Source organism: Eutrigla gurnardus (assembly GCF_963514095.1).
Source record: "Eutrigla gurnardus genome assembly, chromosome: 15".
NCBI lineage: Eukaryota > Metazoa > Chordata > Actinopteri > Perciformes > Triglidae > Eutrigla > Eutrigla gurnardus.
The window spans coordinates 21,425,992-21,448,842 of NC_139938.1; the positions used below are offsets into that span (position 1 = coordinate 21,425,992).

Consider the following 22,851-nt stretch of genomic DNA (forward strand, 5'->3'; position numbering starts at 1 on the left):
ATCACACACATTTGACACTTTACAGATCAACATGTCGTTAGATGTTTTATTATTTAATAAAGCCATATCAATCACATCACAAAAACAGCTTTTTATCATTTAAAAAATATCTCAACATTAAGAGGCTTCCTGTCAAAAGCAGACTCTGAAAAATTAATTCATGCATTCATAACAAGTAGATTAGACTACTGTAATGGTCTATTCACTGGCCTCCCAAAATCAGCTGTACAGCGATTACAGTTAATTCAAAATGCGGCTGCACGCACTCTCACTGGAATAAAAAAGTTTGAACATATTACACCTGTTCTTAGATCCCTACATTGGCTCCCCGTGAAAACTAGAATTGATTTTAAGATTCTGCTACTTATATATAAAGCTCTAAATGGCCTCGCACCTCAGTATATAAAAGACATGCTCATCAGATATGAACCAGCAAGAACTCTCAGGTCCACCGGCAGTGGTCTTTTTAACATCCCTCGTACTAACTCTAGAGCAGGGGAGGCTGCCTTCTGTATCTATGCCCCAAGCAAATGGAACACCCTGCCTGAGGACCTGAGACACGCTCCTACACTGAGCACTTTTAAAAGCAGGTTAAAAACCTTACTTTTTTCCAAAGTTTATGATTAAGTTTCTGTGTGTATGTGCGTGTGTGTGTGTATGTGTGTGTGTGTGTGTGTGTGCGTGCATGCATGTGTCTGTTCTGTATATTGCAAGATCTGTATAGGCTACATGCACTGGTCTTTGTCCTGTAATCATGTTGTCGCTATGTGTAAAGCACATTGTGTTACATTGATTTGTATGAAATGTGCTATAGAAATAAAATTTGATTTGATTTGATTTGAATAATGACAGAAAAGAAACATTCTTCACCTCTATTTGCTATATCACAATTCTTTCAGATGATCTGTTTCACCTTCAGTCAGCTGATTCTTCACACGTCAATAAAGACTCAAATCTACAGGTGGAAAAGAAAAGAGTCACATCAGCACTTTCCCATTCAACCTTGTATTCATCATGAAACAAAATCATTTCACTGCAGTTGGAGTTGCCTTTCACTTTCTAAATAAAACATTGGAAATAAAACAGTTTTCAAATATACAAACATCAAATAAACCTTCGACTGGAAACATCAACGTGATAAATCCTCGTATTTCCCTGGTTGATACTTCCAGCTCTGACGACTCTCCTGTTCAATCACGAAACGTTATGGATGGATGCATGAAAAGAAAACATACATTACATTTCGAGTCATCACATTTCTTCATCAACAGATTCAACAGTTTAATGTGTAACATTATTATATTTCATCAACAGCAGCTGAAAAGCATCAGATGCATAAATGAGACTCATTCAGTGAACAGAGTCGAGCTTACCCTTGCAGACGTGGACCTTCACCAGAGACCAGAGCAGGTCTGGCACACATGTTTTATTGGCTGACTGAGCCTCCACTCCACCTTGTGTTGCTCAGTCAGTCACTAGGCGACTGTTGCTGCCAACTCTGCATCAATAACATCACACATGTTGACAGTTTGTGATTCAACTCATTGGTTCAACTTTCAGCTGTTTCTTTCTTTTTTCCTAGATTATAAACTTCCAAGTTCTCTGGTCTCTAACTGATCAGGTACTCTGGTTTGTACAGGTACTCTGGTATCTAACTGATCAGGTACTCTGGTCTCTACAGGTACGGTCTCTAAATGATCAGGTACTCTGGTTTCTACAGGTACTCTGGTCTCTACAGGTTCTTTGGTCTCTACAGGTACTCTGATGGAGGTTCCGTTTGAATGAATTGTCATGGACCTCATTGGCCAGTTAACTGGAGCGCAAGCGGATATGGCTTTGTTGTAAATTTGAAGTCCAGGAAACCACAAGGGGTGTTGGAACTAATTAAGGAAAACTGGAGGATGGTCTAAGCCCAAGCAAAAACGTTAAATAAGTCCTGGACCTGGGAGGTCCCAAAATCCACCAATCATGCCTCATTTATTTATGATGACCATCCCTCACTGTCCCAGAGAGCAGATGTGGCTCCATTGCAACAGTGGTTTGATGATATGACGGCCCGTTCACGGCCCTTTACATTACCTGAACACAAGAGAAAAGTGGTTCAGGAGGAATTACAATCTATGCTGGAGATGGGATTAATGGAAGGATCCAACAATGCCTGGGGTAGCCCCATAGTTCTTGTACCAAAGAAGGATGGCGGTATTCCATTCTGTGTGCCTTAATGTGTGGCTGAATGATATTTCACGGTTTGAAGCCTACCTAATGGCCTGGATCCATGAGCTGTTTTTTTACGACAGATTTGATCAAGGGCTACAGGCGGGCTTATCTCCAGAGTCTAATGAAAAAAGCAGCCTCATGCGGGGTACCACTTGGGCGGAGGGCAAGTGCGGATAAGACCAGGGCGATTGCAGCCTGTCCAAGGCCCAAGACCAAAAAGGAGGTGATGCAATTTCTGGGACTGACTAGGTATCATCGGCGGTTCATTCCGAAATTCGTGGACCTGACCGGTCTGGTGGACGGAGTGGTACCAGATGCATCGAACTAGAGGCTGTTTATTCCCACAGGTAGGCTACAGGGGGTCGATCGGCCAGTGCTTTTCATCAGCTTGAAGCTCTCTGAGAGGCAGTCACGCTGCAGCACCACTCCGGCCTAAGTCGGTGAGCCACCCGTCAGGTGTACGCAGCTGCAGCTGATCTGGAGGGTTGACTGAATAATTTACAAACACTCAAACACAAACATGTAACTCAGTTCCTCGTGCCCGATCTCCATGTACTGAAGCTCTGCTGTGCTTGATAACGTGATGATTGATAATGTGGTAACTGTAATTGATAATATTCTCTCCCGACTGGAGCTGCACTGGCACGCTGCTATGCTGGCGGGATGGAAGAGCAATGATAGGCGAATTGCAACGACCAGTTGCTGCCCGATTGTTGTCGGATCTGACCGGGTTCTGGCAGTCCCCGCTGAGGCTGACATATTGGGCCCTAGTTTCGTAGACCAGGCGCAGTCAGCCTTCAGCGCACCTGCGCCACGCCGACGGGGTGTGTCCGCCTGGACTTTGCAAGTTTCGTGCACCGCGCAGGCTCGCGCAGGCACACCTCCCGTCTCGCCCACCGGCGCAAGTAAGAAAGAGGGAGGAGAAGAAGGCGTTAGTGGGAGACGAGGAGGAGACGAGGAGGAGACGAGGCGTGGACTGGGATTACTACAGCCGATTCAGATCTTCACCAATCAAATGAGCTCCTCTCCTCACCTTTAATGCGTTAGGGGAGGTTCAGTGCAAGTTCCGTCATTTGACAACCCGATGACAGAAGCAGCGCCGCTGCTCCCACCTCGCGCATCACGCGCTGTGCGCGCGTATCATAATAATAACAATGCCGATATTATAAAAAACAGGAGAGAGAGAGAGGGAGATGTTTTGGTCCGAGAGGCTGAGTTTCCGTTACGCGTGCAATCCGCCTTTGATCTGACGTCAGATGTGACGGGACAATCTATATAGATATAAATTCACGTGTTGATTCAATTAGTTGCATTAAATAGTGTTTGTTGTGATTATTTATTGCATTTAAATGTGCCTGGAACTGTGGAAACCTGCCTGTGAGGTCTCGGTGACGTGTGCGCACTGCGCGCCGTCAGCCAAACTTCCACTCCGCCAGCTGTGATTCGCATTGAATGAATGGACTTTATTTACGTCTTGCGCCTTGCGCCGAAAGTAGACCAGGTTGGAGCTGGCGAGCTTTCAGCGCAGTCTCGGCGAGGCTTTTTGCCACGAAACTTCCGCTACGCCAAACTGAATCTGTGACGCCTCCCCCTGCTGCGCCGCCACACCCATCTTGGCACAGGCGATCCACCAAACTGCCAAACTGACGGTGCGCAAGGCTGCGCGGGTCGAAACTTGCATTGCGCCGGCTCTGCCACCCTGCGCCGCCCTGCGCTGCGCCACGAAATTAGGGCCCATTGTTAAGTAATGCCGCTGCTTTAGTTCAGCTTCTTGAGTAGAAATCGGTGAGACAAACGAATGAACAGTCGCTCAGTTGCCTTTATTTTGAAATGCCACCAACCAACCACCACACGACATAACTTTACAGAATGAAATTCTACAGATCCCTGCAGTACGAATTGGACAAAATTACGTCACAATTACACACGGTTCACAAACTCACAGGAAGCGACTTGCAAATATGCAGACCCAGTTTCACACGTAGAATTCAACCTGTAAATGCATAAATATGAGTTGACATACTTTTTGTGGTGAAACATCTCTCATTTTTTTTGTGAAATAAAAATACACATAAATACATTTACTGCCTACATATTTGTAAATCACTATCTATTTTTGTAGATATAACTTGACAAAACACAAATACACATACAAATTATTGCACCTCACATGTGTAAGGTTTATTCTACAGATCCATGGTGGTGAAAGTTGGACAAAATTATGCAAATATGTAAGCGTTGTTGCACTACAATCACTCAAATATTTTTTTGTTCATTTTTAGTATTAGTAATATGTTGTGCACTTTATTGTTTATTGTTTTTGTCTCAGTGTTATTGTTATTGTATTGTCTTCTCTGTTGTGCCTGTGCACTTTATCTCACAGTGGAACGGGGAGAAACGTTGTTTCCATTTTCTTGTGTGTGGTACATGGAAGATATTGACAAATAAAAAAATAAAAAGTTGAAGAAAGTCAAAAAAGTCAAAAATGTTACATTGCTCACAAACTCACAGGAGGCAACCTTCAAATATGAAAACCCTGTTTCACGTGCAGAAAGTCATCCGTAAATATAACTACACATTTTTAGATTAAAAAATTGTATTCTGTGCTTTTACAATTAATAAAGTGCAAAAAAGTACTTCCATACAAAACCACTTAGGTTCAGGAAAAGCATCGTTGTTGGGCTTGAATTAATTATGTAAGTTTAGGCAACGTAAACAAATGTGAGGTCCACACAGTGTCGAACACTGGTCTCGTGGTTGAAAGTCCTGTGTTGTCGGACCCATCCATCCCATTGATCAACGTTAGTATATCCATATGTTTTCGTTTTCAGCTGAAATAAAAAAGTAGACCACTTTTTTCACTCTTTGAATTCAGTATTCAGCATCACCTCATGTGTGCCTGGTAAACATGATGAAAAGTTTTTGTCTTACAGCTTTAATTTGCAGTCCATAGATAATGCCGTTCAGGGCGGGAGGAACCACGTGGAACAAGATGGATGCCAGCTTTCTGTAATCTGATAAGTGAGGGAAACGATGGAGGATGATGATGATGCAGCCTGACATTAAGAATATGACGTACACAGCCAGGTGGGAGGCACATGTCTGCAGTGCTTTGATGTTCAGAGCCTTGTTATGACTACTCAGACACACTATGGCGATCCTCAGGTAGGTGAGCGTGACGCTGCCGATGGAGGAGCCCAGCAGAATTACGGTGTAGCTGAGGCCGTAGATGTTATTGATGAGGACACTTTCACAGGACAGCTTGAACAAGGAAGCATTGTCGCAAAATAATGCAAATATCATCAACCTACAGCGCGACAGGCGCACACTGAGACCCACGAGGATCGCCACCATCAAAAAAGTCACCGCCCAGGCTGTCACCGACAGCATCACCACCATCCTGTTGGTCATGATAGTGGTGTATTGCAGGGGGTTGCAGATGGCCACATAGCGGTCGAAGGCCATGATCATGAGAACAGTGTGACTGGCGCTGCTAGTCAAGTGAACACAAAATGCCTGAGTGGCGCAGTAGCTGTAGTGAATATAGCGGTCTGTGATTGGAATAAAAATGTCACTTAACAGGCGAGGGATGATTGTTGTCGCCCCGAATGCATTGTTAATACTCAAGTTGCAAAAGAGCAGATACATGGGCTGGTGGAGGCTCCTCTCCATGGTGATCAGGACCAGCAGGCTGAGGTTGGACACCATGATGAACATGTAGCTGAGGAGTAGGAGGACGAAGGCCGGAACAGAGAACTGGGGGCTGACCTTTAACCCCTCTAACTGTAGAACATCCATGTTGACAGTCTGGTTGTTCATCCTGCAGAGGGACGAAATAGCACAAAATAAAAATAATTCAAAATGTGGAAAGTAAATCATGTTTAGTCAACTCTGACTCCAAACAGAAAGATATGTAGAAAACATATTTAAAACGTGAAGATTGTTCTCACATAACACAGTTTCATGTTTTCATTTAAAAAAGATTTAAAAACAGTTTCTTAAATATAAAACTATACAGTTTAGATCCGGACTGAGAAAATGCATACAATCAGAGATTATTTGACCCACACTTTTGAACATTTTCCCACATAGATTAGAAGTGAAACTGACTTCACATACAAATATTTAAGTGGAATATCACAACTTCACCTGATCACCTTCTGTCAATTGTAGAGGCTGAAATCATTTCACATTTAGCACGAAGAGTCTCACTGTTTAAACAATCAATCTGTCTGTGAAGTCGAACAGGAAACACCAAAACCAAAGTTCTCATGTCAATAAGAATAATTAAATGAAAATGAGGATTAAATCCTTAATAACATAGTACAAATGTTCCAGAATATACTGAGAGTTTCACACATTATATTTTACTGTCCTTTTTTCTTTTTGGCCAAACAGAACATATTTGTACAGTTTAACACCTACACCTAATACAAATCTTATAATAAAATAGTAGTAAATTCAATTTTCCAGATTACAGTTCATTTTGTTCATTAATAATAACATCTCAGTGCTGTTAAACATTTGAATACTGTCTGAGTGTGCATCAGGTTCACCTCTTCCAGGCAGACCAGAGGTGGACTGGCAGAACCCCCCTTCATAAGGAGACTGGTGACGCCTGGTCGCCGCCTTAGAAACCACATCTCAGCGGAGGGCTTTGATCGCCACACAAATAATTTAATGATGTTGTTCAAGTTTCATTCAACTCTTTGAAGAACTGTGTGTTCTTCACAGAACTCAACAACACTTATCAACTTTTCTGGACATGATGTACAAACCCTTCAACACAATAGCACCTTTGATATTAGTCTGATCCTGTGTCTGATCATTTTATTATATATATTAAGCCTAGGGAGGCTTAGCCATATCTTCCTTTTGCACATATAAAAAATAAATCTAAAACATATTAGGCCCCCCCGTTGGCCTCTAGAGCGGCGGTTTCCGTGGGTAGGGACACATTATACCGAATGAGTCGTGACAATCAGATGAATGAGGAAATCACCCAGTTCTTAATGCCGAAAAGCCGCAGTGAAATCATTTTCGAGGAGGCTCACTTCAACCCGATGGCCAGTCACATGGCGTATGAGAAAACACCATCCATCCATCGTCTACCGCTTATCCTGTATTCAGGGTTTCAGGGGGGGCTGGAGCCGATCCCAGCTGTCATTGGGCGAAGGCAGGGTACACCCTGGATAGGATGCCAGTCTATCGCAGGGCCTGAGAAAACAATCAACTGAATAATTGCCTGTTTCAATTGGCCAGGCATTCAGGGAGATGTGCATTGTTGGTATGAAACTCTTGCCCCGAATGCCAGTTGGTTAACCAACCAGCAATCCCCAGGGTGCCTTTGCACCCATTACCACTGATGGAGGTAGAACCGTCAGAACAGGAGCGGTTGACGAGCGGACCCCCAATAGGCTGCGTGGGGCAGGCGTAGGACGGTCCCCTGTATGGACAGGAACAGGTGATGAGCGGAATCCCAGACGGCTGCTTGGAGCAGGCGTCAGACGGTCCCCCATCAGGACAGGGACGGGTGACGAGCGGACCTCCTGAAGGCTGCGTGGAGCAGGCGTAGGACGGTCCCCCATCAGAACAGGAGCGGTTGACGAGCGGACCACCAATAGGCTGCGTGGGGCAGGTTTCGGATGGTCCCCCGTCGGGAAAAGAACGGGTGATGAGCGGACTCCCAGACGGCTGCTTGGAGCAGGCGTTGGACAGTCCCCCGTCAGGACAGGGACGGGTGACGAGCGGACCTCCTGAAGGCTGCGTGGAGCAGGCGTAGGACGGTCCCCCGTCAGAACAGGAGCGGTTGACGAGTGGACCCCCAATAGGCTGCGTGGGGCAGGCGTAGGACGGTCCCCTGTCGGGACAGGAACGGGTGATGAGCGGAATCCCAGACGGCTGCTTGGAGCAGGCGTAGGACGGTCCCCCGTCAGAACAGGAGCGTTTGACGAGCGGACCCCCAATAGGCTGCGTGGGGCAGGCATTGGACAGTCCCCCGCGGAACAGGAAGGGGCCACGAGCAGACCTCCCGAAGACTGCGTGGAGCAGGCGTAGGACGGTCCCCCGTCGGGACAGGAACGGGTGACGAGCGTACCTCTCGAAGGCTGCGTGGATCAGGCGTCGGACGGTTCCCCCGTCAGGACAGGGACGGGTGACGAGCGGACCTCCTGAAGGCTGCGTGGAGCAGGCGTAGGACGGTACCCCGTCGGAACAGGAAGGGGCGACGGTCAGACCTCCTGAAGGCTGCGGGGAGCAGGCGTAGGACGGTCCCACGTCGGAACAGGAAAGGGCGATGAGCAGACTCCCGAACGGCTGCGTGGGGCAGGTTTCGGACGGTCCCCCGTCGGGAAAGGAATGGGTGACTGAGGGCCGCCGACTGAAGACCACTGGCAAGTGACAAAAGGGCCGCCGTCTGAAGGCCACTGGCAGGTGGAGACCGGGCCGCCGACTGAAGGCCACTGGCAGGTTTCGACCAGTGTCGACCAGCTGAGACATGGGCTAGTGGCTTGGCTGTGACTGAGACATGAGCTGGTAGCTTGGCAGTGACTGTGGCAAGGGCTGGTAACATGGCTGTGGCTGAGGCCTGGACTGATAGCTTGGCTGTGGCTGAGGCCTGGGCTGGTAGCATGGCTGTGGCTGAGGCCTGGGCTGGTAGCATGGCTGTGGCTGAGGCCTGGGCTGGTAGCGTGGCTGGAACTGTGGCAAGGGCTGGTAACATGGCTGTGGCTGAGGCCTGGGCTGGTAGCATGGCTGTGGCTGAGGCCTGGGCTGGTAGCATGGCTGTGGCTGAGGCCTGGGCTGGTAGCATGGCTATGGCTGAGGCCTGGGCTGGTAGCATGGCTGTGGCTGAGGCCTGGGCTGGTAGCATGGCTGTGGATGAGGCCTGGGCTGGTAACATGGCTGAGGCCTGGGCTGGTAGCATGGCTGTGGCTGAGGCATGGGCTGGTTGTATGGCTGTGGCTGAGGCCTGGGCTGGTAGCTTGAATGGAACTGTGGCCTGGGCTGGTAGCTTGGCTGGAACTGTGGCCTAGACTGGTAGCTTGGCTGGAACTGTGGCCTGGGCTGGTAGCATGGCTGTGTCTGAGGCCTGGGCTGGTAGCATGACTGTGGCTGAGGCCTGGGCTTGTAGCATGGCAGGAACTGAGGCATGGGCTGATAGCTTGGCTGTGGCTAAGTCTGGGCTGGTAGCTTGGCTGGAACTGTGGCAAGGGCTGGTACCATGGCTGTGGCTGAGGCCTGGGCTGGTAGCATGGCTGTGGCTGAGGCCTGGGCTGGTAGCATGGCTGTGGCTGAGGCCTGGGCTGGTAGCTTGGCTGGAACTGTGGCAAGGGCTGGTAACATGGCTGTGGCTGAGGCCTGGGCTGGTAGCATGGCTGTGGCTGAGGCCTGGGCTGGTAGCATGGCTGTGGCTGAGGCCTGGGCTGGTAGCATGACTGTGGCTGAGGCCTGGGCTGGTAGATCGGCTGGAACTGTGGCAAGGGCTGGTAACATGGCTGTGGCTGAGGCCTGGGCTGGAAGCATGGCTGTGGCTGAGGCCTGGGCTGGTAGCATGGCTGTGGCTGAGGCCTGGGCTTGTAGCATGGCAGGAACTGAGGCATGGGCTGATAGCTTGGCTGTGGCTAAGTCTGGGCTGGTAGCTTGGCTGGAACTGTGGCAAGGTCTGGTAACATGGCTGTGGCTGAGGCCTGGGCTGGTAGCATGGCTGTGGCTGAGGCCTGGGCTGGTAGCATGGCTGTGGCTGAGGCCTGGGCTGGTAGCATGACTGTGGCTGAGGCCTGGGCTTGTAGCATGGCAGGAACTGAGGCATGGGCTGATAGCTTGGCTGTGGCTAAGTCTGGGCTGGTAGCTTGGCTGGAACTGTGGCAAGGGCTGGTACCATGGCTGTGGCTGAGGCCTGGGCTGGTAGCATGGCTGTGGCTGAGGCCTGGGCTGGTAGCATGGCTGTGGCTGAGGCCTGGGCTGGTAGCTTGGCTGGAACTGTGGCAAGGGCTGGTAACATGGCTGTGGCTGAGGCCTGGGCTGGTAGCATGGCTGTGGCTGAGGCCTGGGCTGGTAGCATGGCTGTGGCTGAGGCCTGGGCTGGTAGCATGGCTGTGGCTGAGGCCTGGGCTGGTAGCATGGCTGTGGCTGAGGCCTGGGCTGGTAGCATGACTGTGGCTGAGGCCTGGGCTGGTAGATCGGCTGGAACTGTGGCAAGGGCTGGTAACATGGCTGTGGCTGAGGCCTGGGCTGGTAGCATGGCTGTGGCTGAGGCTTGGGCTGGTAGCATGGCTGTGGCTGAGGCCTGGGCTGGTAGCATGGCTGTGGCTGAGGCCTGGGCTGGTAGCATGGCTGTGGATGAGGCCTGGGCTGGTAGCATGGCTGTGGCTGAGGCCTGGGCTGGTAGCATGACTGTGGCTGAGGCCTGGGCTGGTAGCTTGGCTGTGGCTGAGGCAAGGGCTGGTAGCTTGGCTGGAACTGTGGCAAGGGCTGGTAACATGGCTGTGGCTGAGGCCTGGGCTGGTAGCTTGGCCTGGGCTGGTAGCTTGGCTGGAACTGTGGCCTGGGCTGGTAGCTTGGCTGAAACTGTGGCCTAGGCTGGTAGCTTGGCTGGAACTGTGGCCTGGGCTGGTAGCTTGGCTGAAACTGTGGCCTAGGCTGGTAGCTTGGCTGGAACTGTGGCCTGGGCTGGTAGCTTGGCTTGAACTGTGGCCTAGGCTGGTAGCTTGGCTGGAACTGTGGCCTGGGCTGGTAGCATGGCTGTGGCTGAGGCCTGGGCTTGTAGCATGGCAGGAACTGAGGCATGGGCTGATAGCTTGGCTGTGGCTAAGTCTGGGCTGGTAGCTTGGCTGGAACTGTGGCAAGGTCTGGTAACATGGCTGTGGCTGAGGCCTGGGCTGGTAGCATGGCCTGGGCTGGTAGCTTGGCTGGAACTGTGGCCTGGGCTGGTAGCTTGGCTGAAACTGTGGCCTAGGCTGGTAGCTTGGCTGTTGCTGAGGCCTGGGCTGGTAGCATGGCTGTGGCTGAGGCCTGGGCTGGTAGCATGACTGTGGCTGATGCCTGGGCTGGTAGCATGGCTGTGGCTGAGGCCTGGGCTGGTAGCATGGCTGTGGCTGAGGCCTGGGCTTGTAGCATGGCAGGAACTGAGGCATGGGCTGATAGCTTGGCTGTGGCTAAGTCTGGGCTGGTAGCTTGGCTGGAACTGTGGCAAGGTCTGGTAACATGGCTGTGGCTGAGGCCTGGGCTGGTAGCATGGCTGTGGCTGAGGCCTGGGCTGGTAGCATGGCTGTGGCTGAGGCCTGGGCTGGTAGCATGACTGTGGCTGAGGCCTGGGCTTGTAGCATGGCAGGAACTGAGGCATGGGCTGATAGCTTGGCTGTGGCTAAGTCTGGGCTGGTAGCTTGGCTGGAACTGTGGCAAGGGCTGGTACCATGGCTGTGGCTGAGGCCTGGGCTGGTAGCATGGCTGTGGCTGAGGCCTGGGCTGGTAGCATGGCTGTGGCTGAGGCCTGGGCTGGTAGCTTGGCTGGAACTGTGGCAAGGGCTGGTAACATGGCTGTGGCTGAGGCCTGGGCTGGTAGCATGGCTGTGGCTGAGGCCTGGGCTGGTAGCATGGCTGTGGCTGAGGCCTGGGCTGGTAGCATGGCTGTGGCTGAGGCCTGGGCTGGTAGCATGGCTGTGGCTGAGGCCTGGGCTGGTAGCATGACTGTGGCTGAGGCCTGGGCTGGTAGATCGGCTGGAACTGTGGCAAGGGCTGGTAACATGGCTGTGGCTGAGGCCTGGGCTGGTAGCATGGCTGTGGCTGAGGCCTGGGCTGGTAGCATGACTGTGGCTGAGGCCTGGGCTGGTAGCTTGGCTGTGGCTGAGGCAAGGGCTGGTAGCTTGGCTGGAACTGTGGCAAGGGCTGGTAACATGGCTGTGGCTGAGGCCTGGGCTGGTAGCTTGGCCTGGGCTGGTAGCTTGGCTGGAACTGTGGCCTGGGCTGGTAGCTTGGCTGAAACTGTGGCCTAGGCTGGTAGCTTGGCTGGAACTGTGGCCTGGGCTGGTAGCTTGGCTGAAACTGTGGCCTAGGCTGGTAGCTTGGCTGGAACTGTGGCCTGGGCTGGTAGCTTGGCTTGAACTGTGGCCTAGGCTGGTAGCTTGGCTGGAACTGTGGCCTGGGCTGGTAGCATGGCTGTGGCTGAGGCCTGGGCTTGTAGCATGGCAGGAACTGAGGCATGGGCTGATAGCTTGGCTGTGGCTAAGTCTGGGCTGGTAGCTTGGCTGGAACTGTGGCAAGGTCTGGTAACATGGCTGTGGCTGAGGCCTGGGCTGGTAGCATGGCCTGGGCTGGTAGCTTGGCTGGAACTGTGGCCTGGGCTGGTAGCTTGGCTGAAACTGTGGCCTAGGCTGGTAGCTTGGCTGTTGCTGAGGCCTGGGCTGGTAGCATGGCTGTGGCTGAGGCCTGGGCTGGTAGCATGACTGTGGCTGATGCCTGGGCTGGTAGCATGGCTGTGGCTGAGGCCTGGGCTGGTAGCATGGCTGTGGCTGAGGCCTGGGCTTGTAGCATGGCAGGAACTGAGGCATGGGCTGATAGCTTGGCTGTGGCTAAGTCTGGGCTGGTAGCTTGGCTGGAACTGTGGCAAGGTCTGGTAACATGGCTGTGGCTGAGGCCTGGGCTGGTAGCATGGCTGTGGCTGAGGCCTGGGCTGGTAGCATGGCTGTGGCTGAGGCCTGGGCTGGTAGCATGACTGTGGCTGAGGCCTGGGCTTGTAGCATGGCAGGAACTGAGGCATGGGCTGATAGCTTGGCTGTGGCTAAGTCTGGGCTGGTAGCTTGGCTGGAACTGTGGCAAGGGCTGGTACCATGGCTGTGGCTGAGGCCTGGGCTGGTAGCATGGCTGTGGCTGAGGCCTGGGCTGGTAGCATGGCTGTGGCTGAGGCCTGGGCTGGTAGCTTGGCTGGAACTGTGGCAAGGGCTGGTAACATGGCTGTGGCTGAGGCCTGGGCTGGTAGCATGGCTGTGGCTGAGGCCTGGGCTGGTAGCATGGCTGTGGCTGAGGCCTGGGCTGGTAGCATGGCTGTGGCTGAGGCCTGGGCTGGTAGCATGGCTGTGGCTGAGGCCTGGGCTGGTAGCATGACTGTGGCTGAGGCCTGGGCTGGTAGATCGGCTGGAACTGTGGCAAGGGCTGGTAACATGGCTGTGGCTGAGGCCTGGGCTGGTAGCATGGCTGTGGCTGAGGCTTGGGCTGGTAGCATGGCTGTGGCTGAGGCCTGGGCTGGTAGCATGGCTGTGGCTGAGGCCTGGGCTGGTAGCATGGCTGTGGATGAGGCCTGGGCTGGTAGCATGGCTGTGGCTGAGGCCTGGGCTGGTAGCATGACTGTGGCTGAGGCCTGGGCTGGTAGCTTGGCTGTGGCTGAGGCAAGGGCTGGTAGCTTGGCTGGAACTGTGGCAAGGGCTGGTAACATGGCTGTGGCTGAGGCCTGGGCTGGTAGCTTGGCCTGGGCTGGTAGCTTGGCTGGAACTGTGGCCTGGGCTGGTAGCTTGGCTGAAACTGTGGCCTAGGCTGGTAGCTTGGCTGGAACTGTGGCCTGGGCTGGTAGCTTGGCTGAAACTGTGGCCTAGGCTGGTAGCTTGGCTGGAACTGTGGCCTGGGCTGGTAGCTTGGCTTGAACTGTGGCCTAGGCTGGTAGCTTGGCTGGAACTGTGGCCTGGGCTGGTAGCATGGCTGTGGCTGAGGCCTGGGCTTGTAGCATGGCAGGAACTGAGGCATGGGCTGATAGCTTGGCTGTGGCTAAGTCTGGGCTGGTAGCTTGGCTGGAACTGTGGCAAGGTCTGGTAACATGGCTGTGGCTGAGGCCTGGGCTGGTAGCATGGCCTGGGCTGGTAGCTTGGCTGGAACTGTGGCCTGGGCTGGTAGCTTGGCTGAAACTGTGGCCTAGGCTGGTAGCTTGGCTGTTGCTGAGGCCTGGGCTGGTAGCATGGCTGTGGCTGAGGCCTGGGCTGGTAGCATGACTGTGGCTGAGGCCTGGGCTGGTAGCTTGGCTGTGGCTGAGGCAAGGGCTGGTAGCTTGGCTGGAACTGTGGCAAGGGCTGGTAACATGGCTGTGGCTGAGGCCTGGGCTGGTAGCTTGGCCTGGGCTGGTAGCTTGGCTGGAACTGTGGCCTGGGCTGGTAGCTTGGCTGAAACTGTGGCCTAGGCTGGTAGCTTGGCTGGAACTGTGGCCTGGGCTGGTAGCTTGGCTTGAACTGTGGCCTAGGCTGGTAGCTTGGCTGGAACTGTGGCCTGGGCTGGTAGCATGGCTGTGGCTGAGGTCTGGGCTGGTAGCATGGCTGTGGCTGAGGCCTGGGCTGGTAGCATGGCTGTGGCTGAGGCCTGGGCTGTTAGCATGGCTGTGGCTGAGGCCTGGGCTGGTAGCTTGGCTGTGACTGAGGCATGCGCTGGTATCTAGGGTGGAACTGTGGCATGGGCTGGTAGCTTGGCTTTGACTGCAGGATGAGCTGGTAGCTTGACTGTGACTGCGGCACGGGCTGATAGCATGGCTGTCGAGGATGGCCGGGGGCCAGGGGTTGAGTATGTCCTTCACCCAGGCAGGCAATGAGCCCCTGAGCCAAGGGCTCGAGGAAACCAGTTCCCTGGCTCTCGTCAGGGCTGACTGCCTTTCTTCCTCTCCGTCAGCATGCTTGTGCTCTGCCTGGAGGCACCGAAGTTTATAAGTCACGTTCCGGAGCTCATGTGTAGAGCTGCATAAAAAAAAGGCTGCTAGGTCCATAGCGTGGCTGCTGCTCTGCCTCTGCTGGGTCCTTTCTGGCCAGTTCGTTCTGTCAGGTTTCGGGCAAGGAGGGGGGACTCAGATGCAGAGGCAGTGTAAATGGTCTTTATTCCAAAAAAGACTCAAAAGGCCTGTCCAAAAAGGAGGTGATGCAATTTCTGGGACTGACTGGGTATCATCGGCGGTTCATTCTGAAATTCTCGGACCTGACTGGTCCGGTGGACGGAGTGGTACCAGATGCATCGAACTGGAGGCTGTTTATTCCCACAGGTACAGGGCGTCGATTGGCCAGTGATTTTCATCAGCTGGAAGCTCTCTGAGAGGCAGTCACGCTGCAGCATCACTCCGGTCTATGTCGGTGAGCCACCCGTCAGGTGTACGCAGCTGCAGGTGATCTGGAGGGTCGACTGAACAATTTACAAACACTCAAACACAAACATGTAACTCAGTTCCTCGTGCCTGATCTCCATGTACTGAAGCTCTGCTGCCCTTGATAACGTGATGATTGATAATGTGGTAACTGTAATTGATAATATTCTCTCCCTACTGGAGCTGCACTGGCACGCTGCTATGCTGGCGGGATGGAAGAGCAATGATAGGCGAATTGCAACGACCAGTTGCTGCCCGATTGTTTTCGGATCTGACCGGGTTCTGGCGGTCCCCGCTGAGGCTGACATATTGTTAAGTAATGCTGCTTCAGTTCGGCTTCTTGAGTAGACATTAGTGAGACAAATGAATGAACAGTCGCTCAGTTGCCTTTATTTTGAAATGCCACCAACCGACCACCAAAACTTTACAGAATTAAATTCTACAAACTCACAGGAAGCGACTTGCAAATATGCAGACCCAGTTTCACACGTAGAATTCAACCTGTAAATGCATAAATATGAGTTGACATATTTTGTTATGGTGAAACATCTCTCATTTTTTTTCTAAAATAAAAATACACATTTACTGCCTACATATTTGTAAATCACAATTTATTTTTGTAGATATGACTTGACAAAACACAAATACACATACAAATTATTGCACCTCACATGTGTAAGGTTTATTCTACAGATCCATGGTGGTAAAAGTTGGACAGAATTATGCAAATATGTAAGCGTTGTTGCACTACAATCACTCAAATATTTTTTTTGTTCATTTTTAGTATTAGTAATATGTTGTGCACTTTATTGATTATTGTTTTTGTCTTAGTGTTATTGTTATTGTATTATCTTCTCTGTTGTGCTTGTGCACTTTATCTCACAGTGGAACGGGGAGAAACGTTGTTTCCATTTTCTTGTGTGTGGTACATGGAAGATATTGACAAATAAAAAAATAAAAATGTAAAAAATGTTACATTGCTCACAAACTCACAGGAGGCAAATTGCAAACGTTTCACGTGTAGAAATTAATCCGTAAATATGACTACATATTTTTAGAGTAAACTTTACATTTGCAAGTTAAAGAATACATAATTGTGGAAACCTGAAAATCACGCTACAAATTTGTTAATTGTATTCTGTGCTTTTACAATTAATAAAGTCCAATAAAAATTTCCATACAAAACCACTTAGGTTCAGGAAAAGCATCGTTGTTGTGCTTAAATTAATTATGTATGTTTAGGCAACGTAAACAAATGTGAGGTCCACACGGTGTCTAACACTGGTCTCGTGGTTGAAAGTCCTGTGTCCTGTGACCGATCCATCCCATTAATCAACAATGTTTGTATCCATATGTATTTGTTTTCAGCTGAAATAAAAAAGTGGTCTGGGGGTTTACTCTTTGAATTCAGTATTCAGTATCACCTCATGTGTGTCTGGTAAACATGATGAGAAGTTTTTGTCTTACAGCTTTAATTTGCAGCCCATAGATAATGCTGTTCAGGGCGGGAGGAACCACGTGGAACAAGATGGATGCCAGCTTTCTGTAATCTGATAAGTGAGGGAAACGATGGAAGATGATGATGATGCAGCCTGACATAAAGAATATGACGTACACAGTCAGGTGGGAGGCACATGTCTGCAGTGCTTTGATGTTCAGAGCCTTGTTATTACTACTCAGACACACTATGGCGATCCTCAGGTAGGTGAGCGTGACGCTGCCGATGGAGGAGCCCAGCAGAATGACGGTGTAGCTGAGGCCGTAGATGTTATTGATGAGGACACTTTCACAGGACAGCTTGAACAAGGAAGCGTTGCTGCAAAATAATGCAAATATCATCCACCTACAGCGCGACAGACGCACGCTGAGACCCACAAGGATCGCCACCATCAAAAAAGCCACCGCCCAGGCCGTCACCGACAGCATCACCACCATCCTGTTGGTCATGATAGTGGTGTATCGCAGGGGGTTGCAGATGGCCACGTAGCGGTCGAAGGCCATGATCATGAGAACAGTGTGACTGACGCTACTAGTTAAGTGAACACAAAATGCCTGAGTGGCGCAGTAGCTGTAGTGAATATAGCGGTCTGTGATTGGAATAAAAATGTCACTTAACAGGCGAGGGATGATTGTTGTCGCCCCGAATGCATCGTTAATACTCAAGTTGCAAAAGAGCAGATACATGGGCTGGTGGAGGCTCCTCTCCATGGTGATCAGGACCAGCAGGCTGAGGTTGGACACCATGATGAAGATGTAGCTGAGGAGTAGGAGGACGAAGGCCGGAACAGAGAACTGGGGGCTGACCTTTAACCCCTCTAACTGTAGAACATCCATGTTGACAGTCTGGTTGTTCATCCTGCAGAGGGACGAAATAGCACAAAATAAAAATAAATCAAAATGTGGAAAGTAAATCATGTTTAGTCAACTCTGACTCCAAACAGAAAGATATGTAGAAAACATATTTAAAACGTGAAGATTGTTCTCACATAACACAGTTTCATGTTTTCATTTAAAAAAGATTCCCACATAGATTAGAAGTGAAACTGACTTCACATACAAATATTTAAGTGGAATATCACAACTTCACCTGATCACCTTCTGTCAATTGTAGAGGCTGAAATCATTTCACATTTAGCACGAAGAGTCTCACTGTTTAAACAATCAATCTGTCTGTGAAGTCGAACAGGAAACACCAAAACCAAAGTTCTCATGTCAATAAGAATAATTAAATGAAAATGAGGATTAAATCCTTAATAACATAGTACAAATGTTCCAGAATATACTGAGAGTTTCACACATTATATTTTACTGTCCTTTTTTCTTTTTGGCCAAACAGAACATATTTGTACAGTTTAACACCCACACCTAATACAAATCTTATAATAAAATAGTAGTAAATTCAATTTTCCAGATTACAGTTCATTTTGTTCATTAATAATAACATCTCAGTGCTGTTAAACATTTGAATACTGTCTGAGTGTGCATCAGGTTCACCTCTTCCAGGCAGACCAGAGGTGGACTGGCAGAACCCCCCTTCATAAGGAGACTGGTGACGCCTGGTCGCCGCCTTAGAAACCACATCTCAGCGGAGGGCTTTGATCGCCACACAAATAATTTAATGATGTTGTTCAAGTTTCATTCAACTCTTTGAAGAACTGTGTGTTCTTCACAGAACTCAACAACACTTATCAACTTTTCTGGACATGATGTACAAACCCTTCAACACAATAGCACCTTTGATATTAGTCTGATCCTGTGTCTGATCATTTTATTATATATATTAAGCCTAGGGAGGCTTAGCCATATCTTCCTTTTGCACATATAAAAAACAAATCTAAAACATATTAGGCCCCCCCGTTGGCCTCTAGAGCGGCGGTTTCCGTGGGTAGGGACACATTATACCGAATGAGTCGTGAATGAGGAAATCACCCAGTTCTTAATGCCGAAAAGCCGCAGTGAAATCATTTTCGAGGAGGCTCACTTCAACCCGATGGCCAGTCACATGGCGTATGAGAAAACACCATCCATCCATCGTCTACCGCTTATCCTGTATTCAGGGTTTCAGGGGGGGCTGATCCCAGCTGTCATTGGGCGAAGGCAGGGTACACCCTGGATAGGATGCCAGTCTATCGCAGTGCCTGAGAAAACACTCAACTGAATAATTGCCTGTTTCAATTGGCCAGGCATTCGGGGAGATGTGCATTGTTGGTATGAAACTCTTGCCCCGAATGCCAGTTGGTTAACCAACCAGCAATCCCCAGGGTGCCTTTGCACCCATTACCACTGATGGAGGTAGAACCGTCAGAACAGGAGCGGTTGACGAGCGGACCCCCAATAGGCTGCGTGGGGCAGGCGTAGGATGGTCCCCTGTATGGACAGGAACAGGTGATGAGCGGAATCCCAGACGGCTGCTTGGAGCAGGCGTCAGACGGTCCCCCATCAGGACAGGGACGGGTGACGAGCGGACCTCCTGAAGGCTGCGTGGAGCAGGCGTAGGACGGTCCCCCATCAGAACAGGAGCGGTTGACGAGCGGACCACCAATAGGCTGCGTGGGGCAGGTTTCGGATGGTCCCCCGTCGGGAAAAGAACGGGTGATGAGCGGACTCCCAGACGGCTGCTTGGAGCAGGCGTTGGACAGTCCCCCGTCAGGACAGGGACGGGTGACGAGCGGACCTCCTGAAGGCTGCGTGGAGCAGGCGTAGGACGGTCCCCCGTCAGAACAGGAGCGGTTGACGAGTGGACCCCCAATAGGCTGCGTGGGGCAGGCGTAGGACGGTCCCCTGTCGGGACAGGAACGGGTGATGAGCGGAATCCCAGACGGCTGCTTGGAGCAGGCGTAGGACGGTCCCCCGTCAGAACAGGAGCGTTTGACGAGCGGACCCCCAATAGGCTGCGTGGGGCAGGCATTGGACAGTCCCCCGCGGAACAGGAAGGGGCCACGAGCAGACCTCCCGAAGACTGCGTGGAGCAGGCGTAGGACGGTCCCCCGTCGGGACAGGAACGGGTGACGAGCGTACCTCTCGAAGGCTGCGTGGATCAGGCGTCGGACGGTTCCCCCGTCAGGACAGGGACGGGTGACGAGCGGACCTCCTGAAGGCTGCGTGGAGCAGGCGTAGGACGGTACCCCGTCGGAACAGGAAGGGGCGACGGTCAGACCTCCTGAAGGCTGCGGGGAGCAGGCGTAGGACGGTCCCACGTCGGAACAGGAAAGGGCGATGAGCAGACTCCCGAACGGCTGCGTGGGGCAGGTTTCGGACGGTCCCCCGTCGGGAAAGGAATGGGTGACTGAGGGCCGCCGACTGAAGACCACTGGCAAGTGACAAAAGGGCCGCCGTCTGAAGGCCACTGGCAGGTGGAGACCGGGCCGCCGACTGAAGGCCACTGGCAGGTTTCGACCAGTGTCGACCAGCTGAGACATGGGCTAGTGGCTTGGCTGTGACTGAGACATGAGCTGGTAGCTTGGCAGTGACTGTGGCAAGGGCTGGTAACATGGCTGTGGCTGAGGCCTGGACTGATAGCTTGGCTGTGGCTGAGGCCTGGGCTGGTAGCATGGCTGTGGCTGAGGCCTGGGCTGGTAGCATGGCTGTGGCTGAGGCCTGGGCTGGTAGCGTGGCTGGAACTGTGGCAAGGGCTGGTAACATGGCTGTGGCTGAGGCCTGGGCTGGTAGCATGGCTGTGGCTGAGGCCTGGGCTGGTAGCATGGCTGTGGCTGAGGCCTGGGCTGGTAGCATGGCTATGGCTGAGGCCTGGGCTGGTAGCATGGCTGTGGCTGAGGCCTGGGCTGGTAGCATGGCTGTGGATGAGGCCTGGGCTGGTAACATGGCTGTGGCTGAGGCCTGGGCTGGTAGCATGGCTGTGGCTGAGGCATGGGCTGGTTGTATGGCTGTGGCTGAGGCCTGGGCTGGTAGCTTGAATGGAACTGTGGCCTGGGCTGGTAGCTTGGCTGGAACTGTGGCCTAGACTGGTAGCTTGGCTGGAACTGTGGCCTGGGCTGGTAGCATGGCTGTGTCTGAGGCCTGGGCTGGTAGCATGACTGTGGCTGAGGCCTGGGCTTGTAGCATGGCAGGAACTGAGGCATGGGCTGATAGCTTGGCTGTGGCTAAGTCTGGGCTGGTAGCTTGGCTGGAACTGTGGCAAGGGCTGGTACCATGGCTGTGGCTGAGGCCTGGGCTGGTAGCATGGCTGTGGCTGAGGCCTGGGCTGGTAGCATGGCTGTGGCTGAGGCCTGGGCTGGTAGCTTGGCTGGAACTGTGGCAAGGGCTGGTAACATGGCTGTGGCTGAGGCCTGGGCTGGTAGCATGGCTGTGGCTGAGGCCTGGGCTGGTAGCATGGCTGTGGCTGAGGCCTGGGCTGGTAGCATGACTGTGGCTGAGGCCTGGGCTGGTAGATCGGCTGGAACTGTGGCAAGGGCTGGTAACATGGCTGTGGCTGAGGCCTGGGCTGGAAGCATGGCTGTGGCTGAGGCCTGGGCTGGTAGCATGGCTGTGGCTGAGGCCTGGGCTTGTAGCATGGCAGGAACTGAGGCATGGGCTGATAGCTTGGCTGTGGCTAAGTCTGGGCTGGTAGCTTGGCTGGAACTGTGGCAAGGTCTGGTAACATGGCTGTGGCTGAGGCCTGGGCTGGTAGCATGGCTGTGGCTGAGGCCTGGGCTGGTAGCATGGCTGTGGCTGAGGCCTGGGCTGGTAGCATGACTGTGGCTGAGGCCTGGGCTTGTAGCATGGCAGGAACTGAGGCATGGGCTGATAGCTTGGCTGTGGCTAAGTCTGGGCTGGTAGCTTGGCTGGAACTGTGGCAAGGGCTGGTACCATGGCTGTGGCTGAGGCCTGGGCTGGTAGCATGGCTGTGGCTGAGGCCTGGGCTGGTAGCATGGCTGTGGCTGAGGCCTGGGCTGGTAGCTTGGCTGGAACTGTGGCAAGGGCTGGTAACATGGCTGTGGCTGAGGCCTGGGCTGGTAGCATGGCTGTGGCTGAGGCCTGGGCTGGTAGCATGGCTGTGGCTGAGGCCTGGGCTGGTAGCATGGCTGTGGCTGAGGCCTGGGCTGGTAGCATGGCTGTGGCTGAGGCCTGGGCTGGTAGCATGACTGTGGCTGAGGCCTGGGGTGGTAGATCGGCTGGAACTGTGGCAAGGGCTGGTAACATGGCTGTGGCTGAGGCCTGGGCTTGTAGCATGGCTGTGGCTGAGGCTTGGGCTGGTAGCATGGCTGTGGCTGAGGCCTGGGCTGGTAGCATGGCTGTGGCTGAGGCCTGGGCTGGTAGCATGGCTGTGGATGAGGCCTGGGCTGGTAGCATGGCTGTGGCTGAGGCCTGGGCTGGTAGCATGACTGTGGCTGAGGCCTGGGCTGGTAGCTTGGCTGTGGCTGAGGCAAGGGCTGGTAGCTTGGCTGGAACTGTGGCAAGGGCTGGTAACATGGCTGTGGCTGAGGCCTGGGCTGGTAGCTTGGCCTGGGCTGGTAGCTTGGCTGGAACTGTGGCCTGGGCTGGTAGCTTGGCTGAAACTGTGGCCTAGGCTGGTAGCTTGGCTGGAACTGTGGCCTGGGCTGGTAGCTTGGCTGAAACTGTGGCCTAGGCTGGTAGCTTGGCTGGAACTGTGGCCTGGGCTGGTAGCTTGGCTTGAACTGTGGCCTAGGCTGGTAGCTTGGCTGGAACTGTGGCCTGGGCTGGTAGCATGGCTGTGGCTGAGGCCTGGGCTTGTAGCATGGCAGGAACTGAGGCATGGGCTGATAGCTTGGCTGTGGCTAAGTCTGGGCTGGTAGCTTGGCTGGAACTGTGGCAAGGTCTGGTAACATGGCTGTGGCTGAGGCCTGGGCTGGTAGCATGGCCTGGGCTGGTAGCTTGGCTGGAACTGTGGCCTGGGCTGGTAGCTTGGCTGAAACTGTGGCCTAGGCTGGTAGCTTGGCTGTTGCTGAGGCCTGGGCTGGTAGCATGGCTGTGGCTGAGGCCTGGGCTGGTAGCATGACTGTGGCTGAGGCCTGGGCTGGTAGCTTGGCTGTGGCTGAGGCAAGGGCTGGTAGCTTGGCTGGAACTGTGGCAAG

At 52.7% G+C, this 22,851-nt stretch overlaps 2 protein-coding genes across 2 annotated transcripts; both read right to left on the bottom strand.

Moving 5' to 3' along the window:
- Nucleotides 1-5,106: 5,106 nt before the first annotated feature.
- Nucleotides 5,107-6,036, bottom strand: LOC311025360 (olfactory receptor 5B17-like; the record flags this gene model as incomplete). Its single annotated transcript, XM_084028210.1, has 1 exon — nt 5,107-6,036. The coding sequence occupies one exon, from the start codon at nt 6,034-6,036 to the stop codon at nt 5,107-5,109; it is 930 nt and encodes a 309-aa protein (XP_083884336.1).
- A 10,708-nt stretch (nt 6,037-16,744) lies between these two features.
- On the bottom strand, nt 16,745-17,674 carry LOC311025361 (olfactory receptor 5B17-like; the record flags this gene model as incomplete). The annotated part of the gene is made up of 1 exon (XM_084028211.1): nt 16,745-17,674. The coding sequence occupies one exon, from the start codon at nt 17,672-17,674 to the stop codon at nt 16,745-16,747; it is 930 nt and encodes a 309-aa protein (XP_083884337.1).
- Nucleotides 17,675-22,851: the final 5,177 nt, after the last annotated feature.